At 40.6% G+C, this 12,117-nt stretch overlaps 1 protein-coding gene and 1 pseudogene across 2 annotated transcripts; both read right to left on the reverse strand.

The window, feature by feature from the left end:
- Window positions 1-188: 188 nt before the first annotated feature.
- Window positions 189-3,345, reverse strand: LOC112287375 (glucan endo-1,3-beta-glucosidase-like; annotated as a pseudogene). The gene is made up of 7 exons (XR_016505274.1): window positions 3,249-3,345; window positions 3,097-3,143; window positions 2,749-2,916; window positions 2,511-2,596; window positions 2,144-2,277; window positions 522-1,820; window positions 189-359 (listed from the first exon to the last, which is right to left on the reverse strand). The product of XR_016505274.1 is annotated as a glucan endo-1,3-beta-glucosidase-like (transcript).
- A 2,436-nt stretch (window positions 3,346-5,781) lies between these two features.
- On the reverse strand, window positions 5,782-10,503 carry LOC112287536 (uncharacterized). The gene is made up of 4 exons (XM_073536639.2): window positions 10,012-10,503; window positions 7,816-9,834; window positions 7,650-7,693; window positions 5,782-7,380 (listed from the first exon to the last, which is right to left on the reverse strand). Exons 2-4 carry the CDS (start codon window positions 9,602-9,604, stop codon window positions 6,739-6,741), a joined length of 2,475 nt encoding a protein of 824 aa, XP_073392740.1. The 5' UTR covers window positions 9,605-9,834; window positions 10,012-10,503; the 3' UTR covers window positions 5,782-6,738.
- Window positions 10,504-12,117: the final 1,614 nt, after the last annotated feature.

Consider the following 12,117-nt stretch of genomic DNA (forward strand, 5'->3'; position numbering starts at 1 on the left):
CAATTGTTTTGAAGAGAAGACCGAGTACAAGATTGATATATCACACCTAATTTAGTTTTTTGGAAGTGAGGTAATTGTTCTCGTTTATTGGCAAGAGACAGGAAGTGGCACATACCACACCATGACTTCCAAAGCACTCAGCATCCCTGAGAATGAAGCTCCAATTTTAATCTCCGAAAACCCTAATTTTTAACACCGACTTCATGACGACTGCTCCGGCAACGCATGTCATGGTTGCGCTCGAGCTCTGCGGGAGTCTGAAATTGAGCTTTGGTCTCGGTAATGCCGCCGCTGGTACTCCTCCATTCTCCTCCAACACAGGGGCGTGCACTATTGAGGGAACACGCACTCCCCGAAACCTGAGAATCACGATATGGGTTGGAAATTTGTTAGTGATCCGAGTTTTGAAATGCACATCACTCAACAAACCCCGCGGACTGCAATCGCGATCTAGGCATCTGCAAACTGGGGTCCGGTTTCGAGGAGGACGAAGAATGTGTGCGAAGTTTGTAGATGCTTACTGGGATCGGTGGAGGTCAAGACGCCTGCGCCGTCAAAGGAGCAGCTCGCGCCAGCGCCCTTATATTTCTGCCAGTAGCTGTTGAACGCCCAATCCGCATGCCTCACTAGGGTGTTGGGAAGATAACAGCTCTGGCCTGGTTGAATGGCCGCGCAAAACTCTGCGTCTGCACCACAAGCAAAGTTGAAGACATTCTCAAGCGTGACGGGATCCGAAGCCGGATTGTCGATGCATCATGTGCCTGACCCGGACACAAGTGGCGAACTGTCGCTGCTAGGACTGTTTTGACTGTCGGAGAGCTGGCCCGTGAGGTCTAAGGCGTACACTTGGGAAAGGTTGGGGTAGAGAAGTCCCCAGTTGCGCTCAGAGCCGGCTCCAGGCTTGAGGTTTTCGTTAAAAAGAGCGAAAATGTAAGATGGGATGATGAAACCAGGCCGGCTAGGAGTGCCGATTTGTGTTGTGGACAGTGCTTTGCGCACCAATCGCCGATTGTAAACTGCAGCGTTGTCGATTGGGGCGTGAACTTGTGTTGGGTCGCCGGCTGTGGGCCATCCAGTCTCCCCCACGGCGATGCGCAAGGATGCGAACCCCAGCTTGAAAGAAGCAGCATACACTGCGTCCAGCTGCGCGTCCATGAGATTAGTATACGTGAGAACGCCATCTACGACGTCGTTTGTTGAGTTGGCAAACATGGCGTAGCTGAGGCTAATGTCAGAGCTGCTGGAACAAGTCAGGAATGGATACACGTTCACGAACAAGTAGGAACTTGTGGTAGTGAGGAATGTGAGCAGGGGCTGAATGATATGCGTGGCAATATCCGAGCGAAATGATCCTGCAGAAGGGGGGAAGGAAGAAGTCAGCACGTCCAGTGCTACAGCGGTGGAAATCTTAATCTGTCCCGACCATCCGAGGCTCTCAAGCGCGGCGTGAAGGTTCTGGATCGCTGGGACAAGTGACGTCCATGTCGATTGAAAAATTGTTCCAGTGAAGATCTCGTTTCCGACGAGGATGACCACGATGATGGTTGCGGGATAATACGCTGCAACGTGCTGCTGAACCCACGCATTGGCTGCGGAGGGGCTTGCTCCAACCTCGACAATTTGCTCATTCGGAACCGCCACCACGACCTCAATGCCGGTATTCGCAAGCGCAGTCAGGATTTTCTCATTCGGATTGAAAATCTTCACTCTTCCAAATTTCATTGTCTTGATGGCTGCGACTGCGTCGGTAGGACTTGGAAGGTTGTCGCCAAGAGTTCTGTAGTTGATGCCTAAGGTGCGAAACTGTTGCGCGTATCCGCCTGCAATTAGATATATGCAAATTAAGCGCCTTCAGCGCATTCACAACTTCATGCTCCAGAACTTTTTGCATGAAACACCTTATATCAACAATTCTCTGCCTCGTACTCCCTCTGTTCATCGGTTTGGATCATATCACTGAAAGTTCCGTGTTTCGAATCAGTGAATAGATCACAACCATCAGCGGAGCTTCTCAAATGTCCATTGATCGAGGTCTTTCAGATCACTTAGTGCAATTCAATCATTTAAGAGCATCAATCTTTTACGGAGTCGAAAGAATAAGAAGCCAATCAATTTAAAATTACGAAGAATTTGTGTGTCTTACTGTCAGCGGGAGTTTGTGCCCAGCAATGCCAAATAAACAACACCAGGCATAGTGAGAGTGAAAAGGGTGGCGACATCTTTGAATTCATTGAGTACAAATTTCCTCGAACGCTCAATGATCCGAGCTGCCTCTTCCTTTACCCCGCAAGTCGGTATCTCTTTACAGTTCGTGTGCTCATGTCGTATTTCTTTCAACGAAGAATGCAAAGGTTATCTAAGTCCTTTGAAACAAAAAGAATGTGCTTTCCAGTATTTTGCAATTTCAGGCCAGACATCAGATCCAGGAGAGATCCTAGGACGTCATTTGCCCAGCTCCATTGAGTGCTGATGGAAATCAAGACGCACGTCCGACCTTCGCCGAGACTGACCAAGAACCTCCCTTGAGACTTAGCATCGTAGCTTTCACAACGTAATTACGCCTTGCTATGTCCTGAACTGAAACATCGCGTAAGCTCTGAAATGAAAAACTTGTTCCTCTCAAAGGACTCAAAAGAGTTGCGAAAACCAAAATCAAAGACAGCAAGTCTGTGAAAGTTCACAATCCAGCTGCTCAATCTAAGAAACCTCATGACAATTAACTGTATGGACAAGCTGGCTTAAGTTTACAGGCTCGAACGATGGCTTTGTGACCAACACTCCAACGGACAAACTAGACCTTGACAAGTAACTCTTCATACCACCGCCATTATCAACCAGCTCAAAAGTTCGATTCAATCCCTCAATGGCGGATCGATGTCTCAAATCTTGTGAATGACCAAAGATCTTGGTGATGAACTGTCACAGTGGTCACTGAAGCATGTACAATCCACCAGCTGCGTCGTCTGCACCTCACAGAATGTGTCACAATGCTGGCGAATCGATTGCAAAACAAACAACCCGTCACGAGATGATGCAACTCTTTTACACGTCATGAGGTTTATTTTGACTGGAAGCGTACAGCAATGCCTTCTATACCCAACGACCGAGGTCTTTATATTGTTCGACTACGTCAAGGCCCCCTCCTGCGCAGCAATTTCACCAGACGAGCGCACACTCAACGTGGCTGTTAAGTGCAAGTAAACTCCTTGAAAAAGAGCAAAAGATTTGCAGGAGGTACATGGGACTACCACCGATCTGTACGCTATCTGCCACGAATTCTCCAACTTCAATCTCTCGGGGCGTATTTAAACGAGAAAATCGAGGTGAGATGGTCTTCTCTCGCATCATGAAGTTCATGAAATTCTCTGAATTAGTTGGGGTCTTCCCAAGCTGGGACCCCATTCTCTCTCTCTCTCTCAATCCCACCCTCAAATCCCGAGCAAGCGAAGGTACATTTTTGACTTGCCAAAAAGCCATCCATTCGAGAAGATTCAAACATTACTGAACCCAATGTCCACTCCGCAGGCCTCGCAATCTGCACTTTTCCTCTGACCCTACGAACACGCCACGAGAAGTAAGAATGTTCTCTGATTGCAAGCGACTCGATCAAACTGCGCGTCGACTTGGCACTTGCCGAACTGACAGCAGCTGATTGATTCACAACAGGTAAAACCCAACCAACGATCGGAGAAAAAGCACACTCATTAAGTATGTCAAGGAACAGCTGGAGCCATATCCTAGCGAAGCAATCAGCGATGACGCTTCCTTCCGACTGCGCACATTTCTCAAACCACCATCGCACAGAAGATATCCGCAGCCATCGCATGACAAACAACTTTGACTCACGCATAGCTGCCACTGGATTTCTCACCGAGCACCATGTAAACAGGATCGACGCGGGGACATGTCGAGCATCTCCGAAGGAAGAAGAACCAATCAATAATGCAAGTGCACAGATTCGAGACACTCTAACCTGTAAACCAAACCCTAATTCATTAGCGCGATAGAGTTTGTGTGGAAATATTTATGGGACTTGGAGCAGTAGAATGGTTTGGAATGGCATGTAGAAAATGTTTTAATAAAATCCATGTAAACCAATGGTTGAATAGTCAATCAATTAGTTGTTGACACTTTCTATTAGTCATTTTCTTGAAGTGAAAATGATTTCTTTCAATGGTAAAATATATTTATTTTTACGGACTTGTTAAAGCCATTTCCCACTTCATGATCAATTTTGCACATGTCCTTTGTCCCCAACCTCATTCCAAATCCTCCTCCCTCGTTTCCATCCAGTCCCCACCCACTATGACCCCACCCCACCCCATCTCCACCTTGCCCAAATCCACCTCATCTCCACCTCCACCCTTGTCTCGGGAGTTTTTTATTTTTATTTTATTTTTATTTTTTAAATGAATTAATCATACATGTTTTAGAGTTTATCAAGTAGGTTTTAATTAGCTGAATTTTTTTGATACAAGTTATTGTGGTATTAGATTGGCACACTAACATGATGTATGATACTACTTGCAAAAATAAAATTAAAAATTAAAAATTCAGCTGTATGAAGAAATGAATTGTCATGAAATAATAGTTTTTGTCATTGTATTTATTTTTAATTAATTAATTAACATGATTTTATTATTATTAATTAATTTTCTATTTATATTAGATTTTGAAAAAATATGTTTTACACGATGGTAGTGCATATCAAGTTGTTGTCTTTTTAGATTAATGTATGTGTCCACACATCTATACAAACAAATAAATGAATAACCATTAAAAAAACTCAAATAACAATGAGAGTGTGATATTAATTATCAACAATTGAATTGAATACTACAATGTCCCTCAATAAAAGGTTATATATATATATATATATATATTTTTATATGTCCATAAATATGTGTATTCTGATTTTTTTAGAGTTTTAAAAATAATTCCTTACAAAAAGGAATTCACTTGAGGATGTCTTGATTTTGAGACCACCTATTTTAGTTTATTAATCATTCTTAACCTAAAAATTTGGTACAAATATTATTAATAATATTCAAGAAATTTTGCATTTAATATTTTTTTAGTATTATAAATAATCATAAAAATAACAGTATGGTTCGAGTTTTTGGAATAATAAAATATTAATTTTTTTTTTTATATATGACTTAAAATTTAAGAAGTTAAAATCTGAAATTAAACCGATATCAAATTAAGCTAAATTTATTTTATTTTCAACTAAATTTTTTACATATCTATTAAGAAAAATCTATAACAATCTTTTAAATTTTATACGGATAAACAAGATTATAAAGTTTACCTAAAGTACCCTTAAAAATTACGTGGTATTTTATTATTTATTTATTTATTTATTACTTATTTATTTCTTTTTCATATCATGTGTATGTGGAATTAGATATATATAAATAAGCATATTAATAGTTTTTTTAAAATACAATTATCCTACTATTAGATGATAGAAATTATATAATAAAAATATTTTATTTAAAATTTATAGAATTTTAATTGAGGTTGTGGATGTGATAAATAACTACTCAAATAAAATTATGGACATAAAGCTCTATCGTAATTATTTAATGTATTCTTTTGCAAACAAAAGAAGTATTGAAGGATTGTTTTATTATTTTTAAAAATAAATGTGATTTTTTTTATATTTTATGTTAGATAATTTTGGTAAACTAATGCCTAAGATATATTTTATTTAAGTATTAAAGAAAATAAATAACTAATTGAATTATTTAATTTCAACTGTTAAGGACGGGGTAGAGTTGGAGTAGGGTTGAGCAGGTGGGGATGGAGCAGGATGGAATCATGGTGAAGTTGAGGTAGATGGGGACATGACAAGAACAAGGGAAGAGGGTTGGAAATGAGTTTAGGGAGAAATGACATGTACAAAATGAATCATGAAGTAGGAAGTGGGGTGTGGCTTCAACAACTTCTTATATATATATATATATATAAATTGCTATAAAACAAAATACCTCACAAAATACCTTACACTTAGCAATGTATGGCCATTTCCATATTAAAAATATTGATTATTATTTCTCAAAGCAATCTAAAAGAAAATATTGTTAACATGATCATTGATTATAGCATAGTGTTTACGAAGTAATTAAGAAATGGCCAAGGAAATATAGTTATAAAAATTTAGAACAAATTTTAACTCTACTTTAAATTATTATACTACCATTGAGCAATCCTTGATATTATTCTCAATATCAAATTAAAATTCTTAAGAATTTAGTTAGAGATTCTTCAAGGGTCATATTTTACTTTTCATAACTCAATACATTGTTGTCTTAAAATATGAATACTTTTCAAGATTCTAGCATTAGACTATCCATGGCATTAGTAAATGAATTAATACAATTGTAATCTTCAAGATCTTTGTAGCTCTTACGGGGATTTGCTTCAAGCTCTTGTAGTATAACAGATTTCAACAAAATTCCACATCATGTATATAAATATAAATATATATACTAGCGGAAATTCATGCCGTTGGGCACAAAAAAACTGGAAATCTTCTTACAGATTATACATGGGTTTTTGTTGGTTAATGATTTCTTTAATTCTGGCTAATGAGAAAGCTTCTTTGTCTCTTTATCTTACACCTAAACCTCTCATGCACATGTATATATGTGCATGAATGGAATTTTTAGAAGTTTTGCCGTTTTTAGCATCTGGTACCACATTGCAACCAGACACAACCCACCATCGGACCAACTAAACACGGGATGCATCGTTCTCAGCAGAAGGGGTGGAAGAAAGTGTGAGATAGTAGCTATGGGATTCAGCTGGGGGAGCGCTGAGCAGGATCTTGCTGCCTAGCACCATCCTGCGAGCGTACGCAGAGCCTGCTGTGCCAATATCACCAAGTATCACCGTGTCATCCTGCCATACGTGAGTAATCACAGCAGAGTCTGACGTGCCATACCTGAAGTAAAAATACACATACCCCAATTGGTATGATTCGCGCATGTTGTAGAACCCAGCAGCTCGATAACTTCTGCTTAAAAGCTCATCTGTCTTCTCACCCCAAAAGTGCCTGAAGACTTCAGGTTCCTGGGACTGAGCATTCGTCTGTCCAAGATATCCTCCCGTCACGGTCTTCACATTCATTTTCCTGAGCTGGTCTTTGTACTTGGAGCTCACGAAGAAACCACAAAGACAACCGTGTGCGTAGTCGTCCAGTTGTTTTGCCCAGCAACTACCTTGCAGGAAAGGTATCTGGATTGGGTTCAGGTATTTGTACTCATCCAGAGCTGTTGTAATTCCTATGTAGGCAATGGCCTCCTGGTCCAAAATCTCCACTTTCCTCGAGCTGTCGGTGTACAGCCTGAAGCTCGTCCCCACTAAAAAGTACGTCTGGGAACAGAGACAATCCGAATGGTTAATCCGAAGGTCGAAAACATTTTTACAATCGGAGGGGCAAAGTGGTAAACAGGCGCAGCAGCCATCGGAGGAAGATAATCCTTGACAGTAGCACTTGAAAAACGATTCTTAGCAGTAATCCCAGAGAGCGGGCATGTGCACTCACTCCGGAATCACCACCCATATGTTATATAATTCCTAGATTATTCTTCAACTTATCACCCTAGCTGACAATCCACGAGGCACAGATCTGATGGACCCACCTCTCCAACCTCATGACTTGTTGTGGTATCCTTGAGTCCACTTGCTGCACATATGAACACAGCTGAGATGTCTCAAACATGTTTTAAATGCGGAAAATCACAGTGGAGCAGTGTGACATGGACACATGTTAAAAAACTTTCTGTGGCACACATTAGTTATGAATACCTGCACACACTTCAGGTTCTCGCTTTGAAGCAATTTGCAGCGAAGGATCGCCAAGCTTTTGCACATGTTTGAAAGCAGACTCGGCAAGAGTTGCATTCAAACTCACGGCTTTCGCAACAGTGAGCATTCTGCATATATTCTGAAAGTTTGGTCTCTGTTGAGGATCCAGGTTCCAGCAGCTTTCAATGCAGAAACGCAGGCAATCAGGCAGGTTATCCGGCAAATCAGGCCTTAATCCATCTTTGATTTTCTCGTGAAGATCTTTTCTTTCAAGTACACGGTGAAAAGGAGTACGACCAGTGAGAATTTCTGAACATGTCATTGCAAAACTCCAAACGTCAGCCCTGGGAGGATAATTTGCCGTCGTGGTGCCATTCTCAGCTGGGAGGAAAACCTCAGGTGCCGCATACACCGTTGTGCCCAGCTTCCGAGTTTGAGCACCTAAGGTTTCAGTGTGCTGGTATACTTTCGATATCCCAAAATCTACCAACTTCACATGCAAAGAGTTTCCTTGAGTTTCCACTAGTATATTAGCGGGTTTGAGGTCTCTGTGGGTGATCTTACTCTTGGTGATCCTCTTACCGTGAAGGTATCGCATTGCTTTTGCGATCTGAAGCATTATGTCGATCGCCACAGGCAGTGCAAAGGGTGGACTGCCTGGATTCTTCTGCTTATTCTCCCAGATTTCAAGAGTGAGGTTCGTACGCATAAGTTCCATTAGTATGTAGGAATACTTCTCATCCTCCAGAAAACAATTCTTCATTTTGTCAATAGCTATACGGTCGGTAACGATCTGCTCCCAGGACCAAAAGTACTGCACGATATGTGGATGATAGCAAAATTTCAGAAACTTCCCCTCCAAAGCATTAGGTTCAAGAATTATTTTCACTGCTTGCTTGGGAATGTTCAGGTGCTCCAACCCCTTGGTTTTATATACGTAGCCATATGCACCTTCACCCACGCTCTCAACCAATTGGACCTTCTTTCCGAAGTACTCGTCTAAACATTTGACGTCACCATCAGGAATAGAGTTACCTTGTAACTCTTTGAGACGGCACTGCAAGTAGGTTACCAGCAGGTGATGCTCCGACCCCTTGTCATGCTTCGAAACCTCTTTCTCAAGCTTGGACAGCAGATGTGCCTTATCTTTATTAGCTGCCTTTTGCAAATCTTCCAAGTCGTCCGACAACTTGTCATAAAGTGATTTCTGCTGTGTTTCTGCCTTGGCCACGTTGCTATCTTCGTCAGTATCTACTGTACTATCCAAGTGGCTAGTAGTTGATAATTTCAACATGCGTGTGCACCATGCAAGCTCAAGTTCAATATCCAGCACATGCTCTTTGATATCTAGAAGGGCTACTGCTGCACAAAGCCACGATTTTCTGTTGCTGCACCTGCATTGCTTAAGCAAATCAGTTGCTCGTTTCATCACTGCCTTCAATTCTTGGTAGATCTTCTTTTGAATTCCAGTCATTTTCAAAGGATCATACTGATCATGTATGTGGGTTTGCGTCTTAGCAAGCTTCTTTTCTAAGCGCATGCAAAGTTCTACATTAATTTGAAACTTGCGTCTCTGTAATGAAGGACCAAATCCAAGGTAGAGAGACAGAAGTATCACCGCTACCAGAAGCACGAATACAATAGAATTCATCGTACTACCCACGTACTTTGAGATGAAGATATTTACCAAACAGTTACAGAGTTCTGTGCTACAAGCTGGAAAAATTCTGAACAATTTTGTTACCCAATAGACTTTAGATCCTGGATTCTCGAAGGTTGCCAACCACATGTACACGGAATAAGGAAACCCTGATTTCGAAGCTGGTCTGAATTACACATTCGCAATAAATCAAGTGCACAGATGAAAGAAACTAATGCTCAAATGAAGAGTATTGACTATTAAATCTTTTGGATGTGTTACACCTCAACATCCGAGATATCCGCGACCGCCCGATGAACCCACTTCCTTGGGATCTCGTAAAATTATAGGTCACAGCATCTTGCATCGTTCATGAGATCCTGACCAGAAAACAGAAACCGATTATCACCGGCAGATACAAGCCTCCACAAGGACCCTGAAGCCACCAGAACTCGTCCCACATGCCAATCCTCAAAGAGAAACCGCGAACATCAATCTCTGGCCACTACCAAAACAAGTTGCAACAAGAGCATGCGGCAGAGAACGGGTAGTCTTACAATCACGAAGTACTGTAGTGTGGATTACTGTATCTCTTGTAGGTGGGTGCCATTCTGCCACCTAGCTCAACCTCTACGCAAAATGCAATGCAGAAGGAGGAAAGCGGTCAACATTCACACATTCCAGAGTATTCCGAGAGCACTCAGTGCAGCTTCACAGATCGTCTAACGTAGTTTTTAGGGTTTACTGAGCACGTTGAAATGAGTCAAATGATTCAGCTTGACTCCATCAAGATGCTAATGCCGTTGTACAGACAATTAGTGCGGTACCGATTCGACAATGCTTTGAGCATTGTGCACTGTCCGTATACCGACAAGGTAGTCATTCTTAATTGTAACTTGTCCGGGTACTTACTCTTCCCCTCTATTGCCATGTGGATGGTGATGTGGATTTAACTTCCTTGGATTGTGTGTTCCTTGCCCAACACCCTCATCCCCCACCCACTCCATATTCCTTTCGTTTAGTCGTTTTTCAACAATGGGGGATATCGTGTAAATAGTGGGTCCAATGAGGCTTAATTTGACAGTGATAACATGTTGTTCAATCCCACCAGCATGTGCTCTGGGTTCCTGCCTACCATACCCTTCCCAACACCCCTCTTGAGTAGTTTTGTTTTAAAAAATAATATAATTATTACCATTATTTCTACACAAGAGGGGTTAAGTAAACGCATGGTCGGTATTTGGAATTCAAACTGTCAACGTTTTATTTTTGTTTATCCTTTTAGGTCCCACTTGCCATGTTGTAATAGTTGAAGATTCTTTTGCATTACTTCTTCTTGATGTATCTTGAAGTGTCTAGAATTTATTTTTTATATTTTTGTGTTGTTGACACATATGAAGAAAAACTTTACTGCAAATTGAAGGAGGCAGATACAGACACCCCGGCCAGATCTGGCCAGGATGGGTTACATGTACAAGCTAGGACAAATAAGTTTCCACTTGGGGTGATCCCAATCCCATATAGCAATTACTTAGTTGCAACACCATTGCCACTGGAATTCTTCCTTTATAATTTCTGCTGTATTAGGGGTCTTCATGATCTTTTCCTGTGTTGACACCCATGCCAATCTTCCATAGTCCACCAAGCTGAGTCCATATACATTATTCTGTATATTTTTTCTTTGTGCCAATGTCTACCTTTGAATGCCACATTGTTGCATTCCACATGATGATTCCACACAAGAGTTGCCAAAGTGTATTGGTTTTCTTGAACCTCTGAGGTATTATGTGTGCAAATATGCCATGTTTTGAAGTAGGATTAAGATTTTGAATGATGTTTCTTCTTGCTGTTTGATTGATGTCAGGTTGGGTATTCCTGCTTGCACAGTTGTCACATCATCCTTTACTTGAGGGCCAATTGTGTACATTTGCTATCATTTCTTCTTCTGTTGGATTAACACAAACACAACCACCTCGAGGTTGATTAGGTTGTGAATATTGTTTGGATACTATGAGTCTTTGTACAACCTTAAGGTCCCATAATCACATGAGGAAAGCCAATTCATATTTCCAAAAATAATATAAAATAGTTTTTTTTTTACTTGCTAAAGACATGAGATAACACTTATCTGCACTCTTATTTTTTTTGGTCCCTCCATGTGTCAATTGCAACAAATTTGTGTCATACCAACCATATAAGGCTAAACTCTTTGTATTCTCTTTGTTTGTTCCAAATATTTTTCTACTTGAGCTTACATAAGTTTGGTAAAATCTCAACTCATTTTTCTTCTATCACAATGGAAACCTAGTATCTCTTCTAAAGTAATTGCCTGCCTAATTGAGTTGAGTAGCTTAAGAAGTGGACATTATTAGGACAAAAAAAGAAGCCAAGCTCCCATTGTAGTCAATCTATGCAATTGTAGAATAATATTATGGTATTATCCTTCTGTTTGCATCTATTCAATTCTACCCAATTGTGATGCATAACTCTTTGTATATTGGTACTTCTATTAAAGCATGTGGATCTATATTATAGAGTATTAGCACTATTGGTAACTAAGGTGTGTGTATTAGCTTATATTTTAATCATCTGCATCAATGTATGGATCCAAGACAAGGCCAAGTTTAGCTATTTTGTGTATTCAAAGTAGGATTGAATAATTG

Source organism: Physcomitrium patens, chromosome 10, assembly GCF_059467195.1.
Source record: "Physcomitrium patens ecotype Gransden chromosome 10, ASM5946719v1, whole genome shotgun sequence".
Lineage (NCBI taxonomy): Eukaryota > Viridiplantae > Streptophyta > Bryopsida > Funariales > Funariaceae > Physcomitrium > Physcomitrium patens.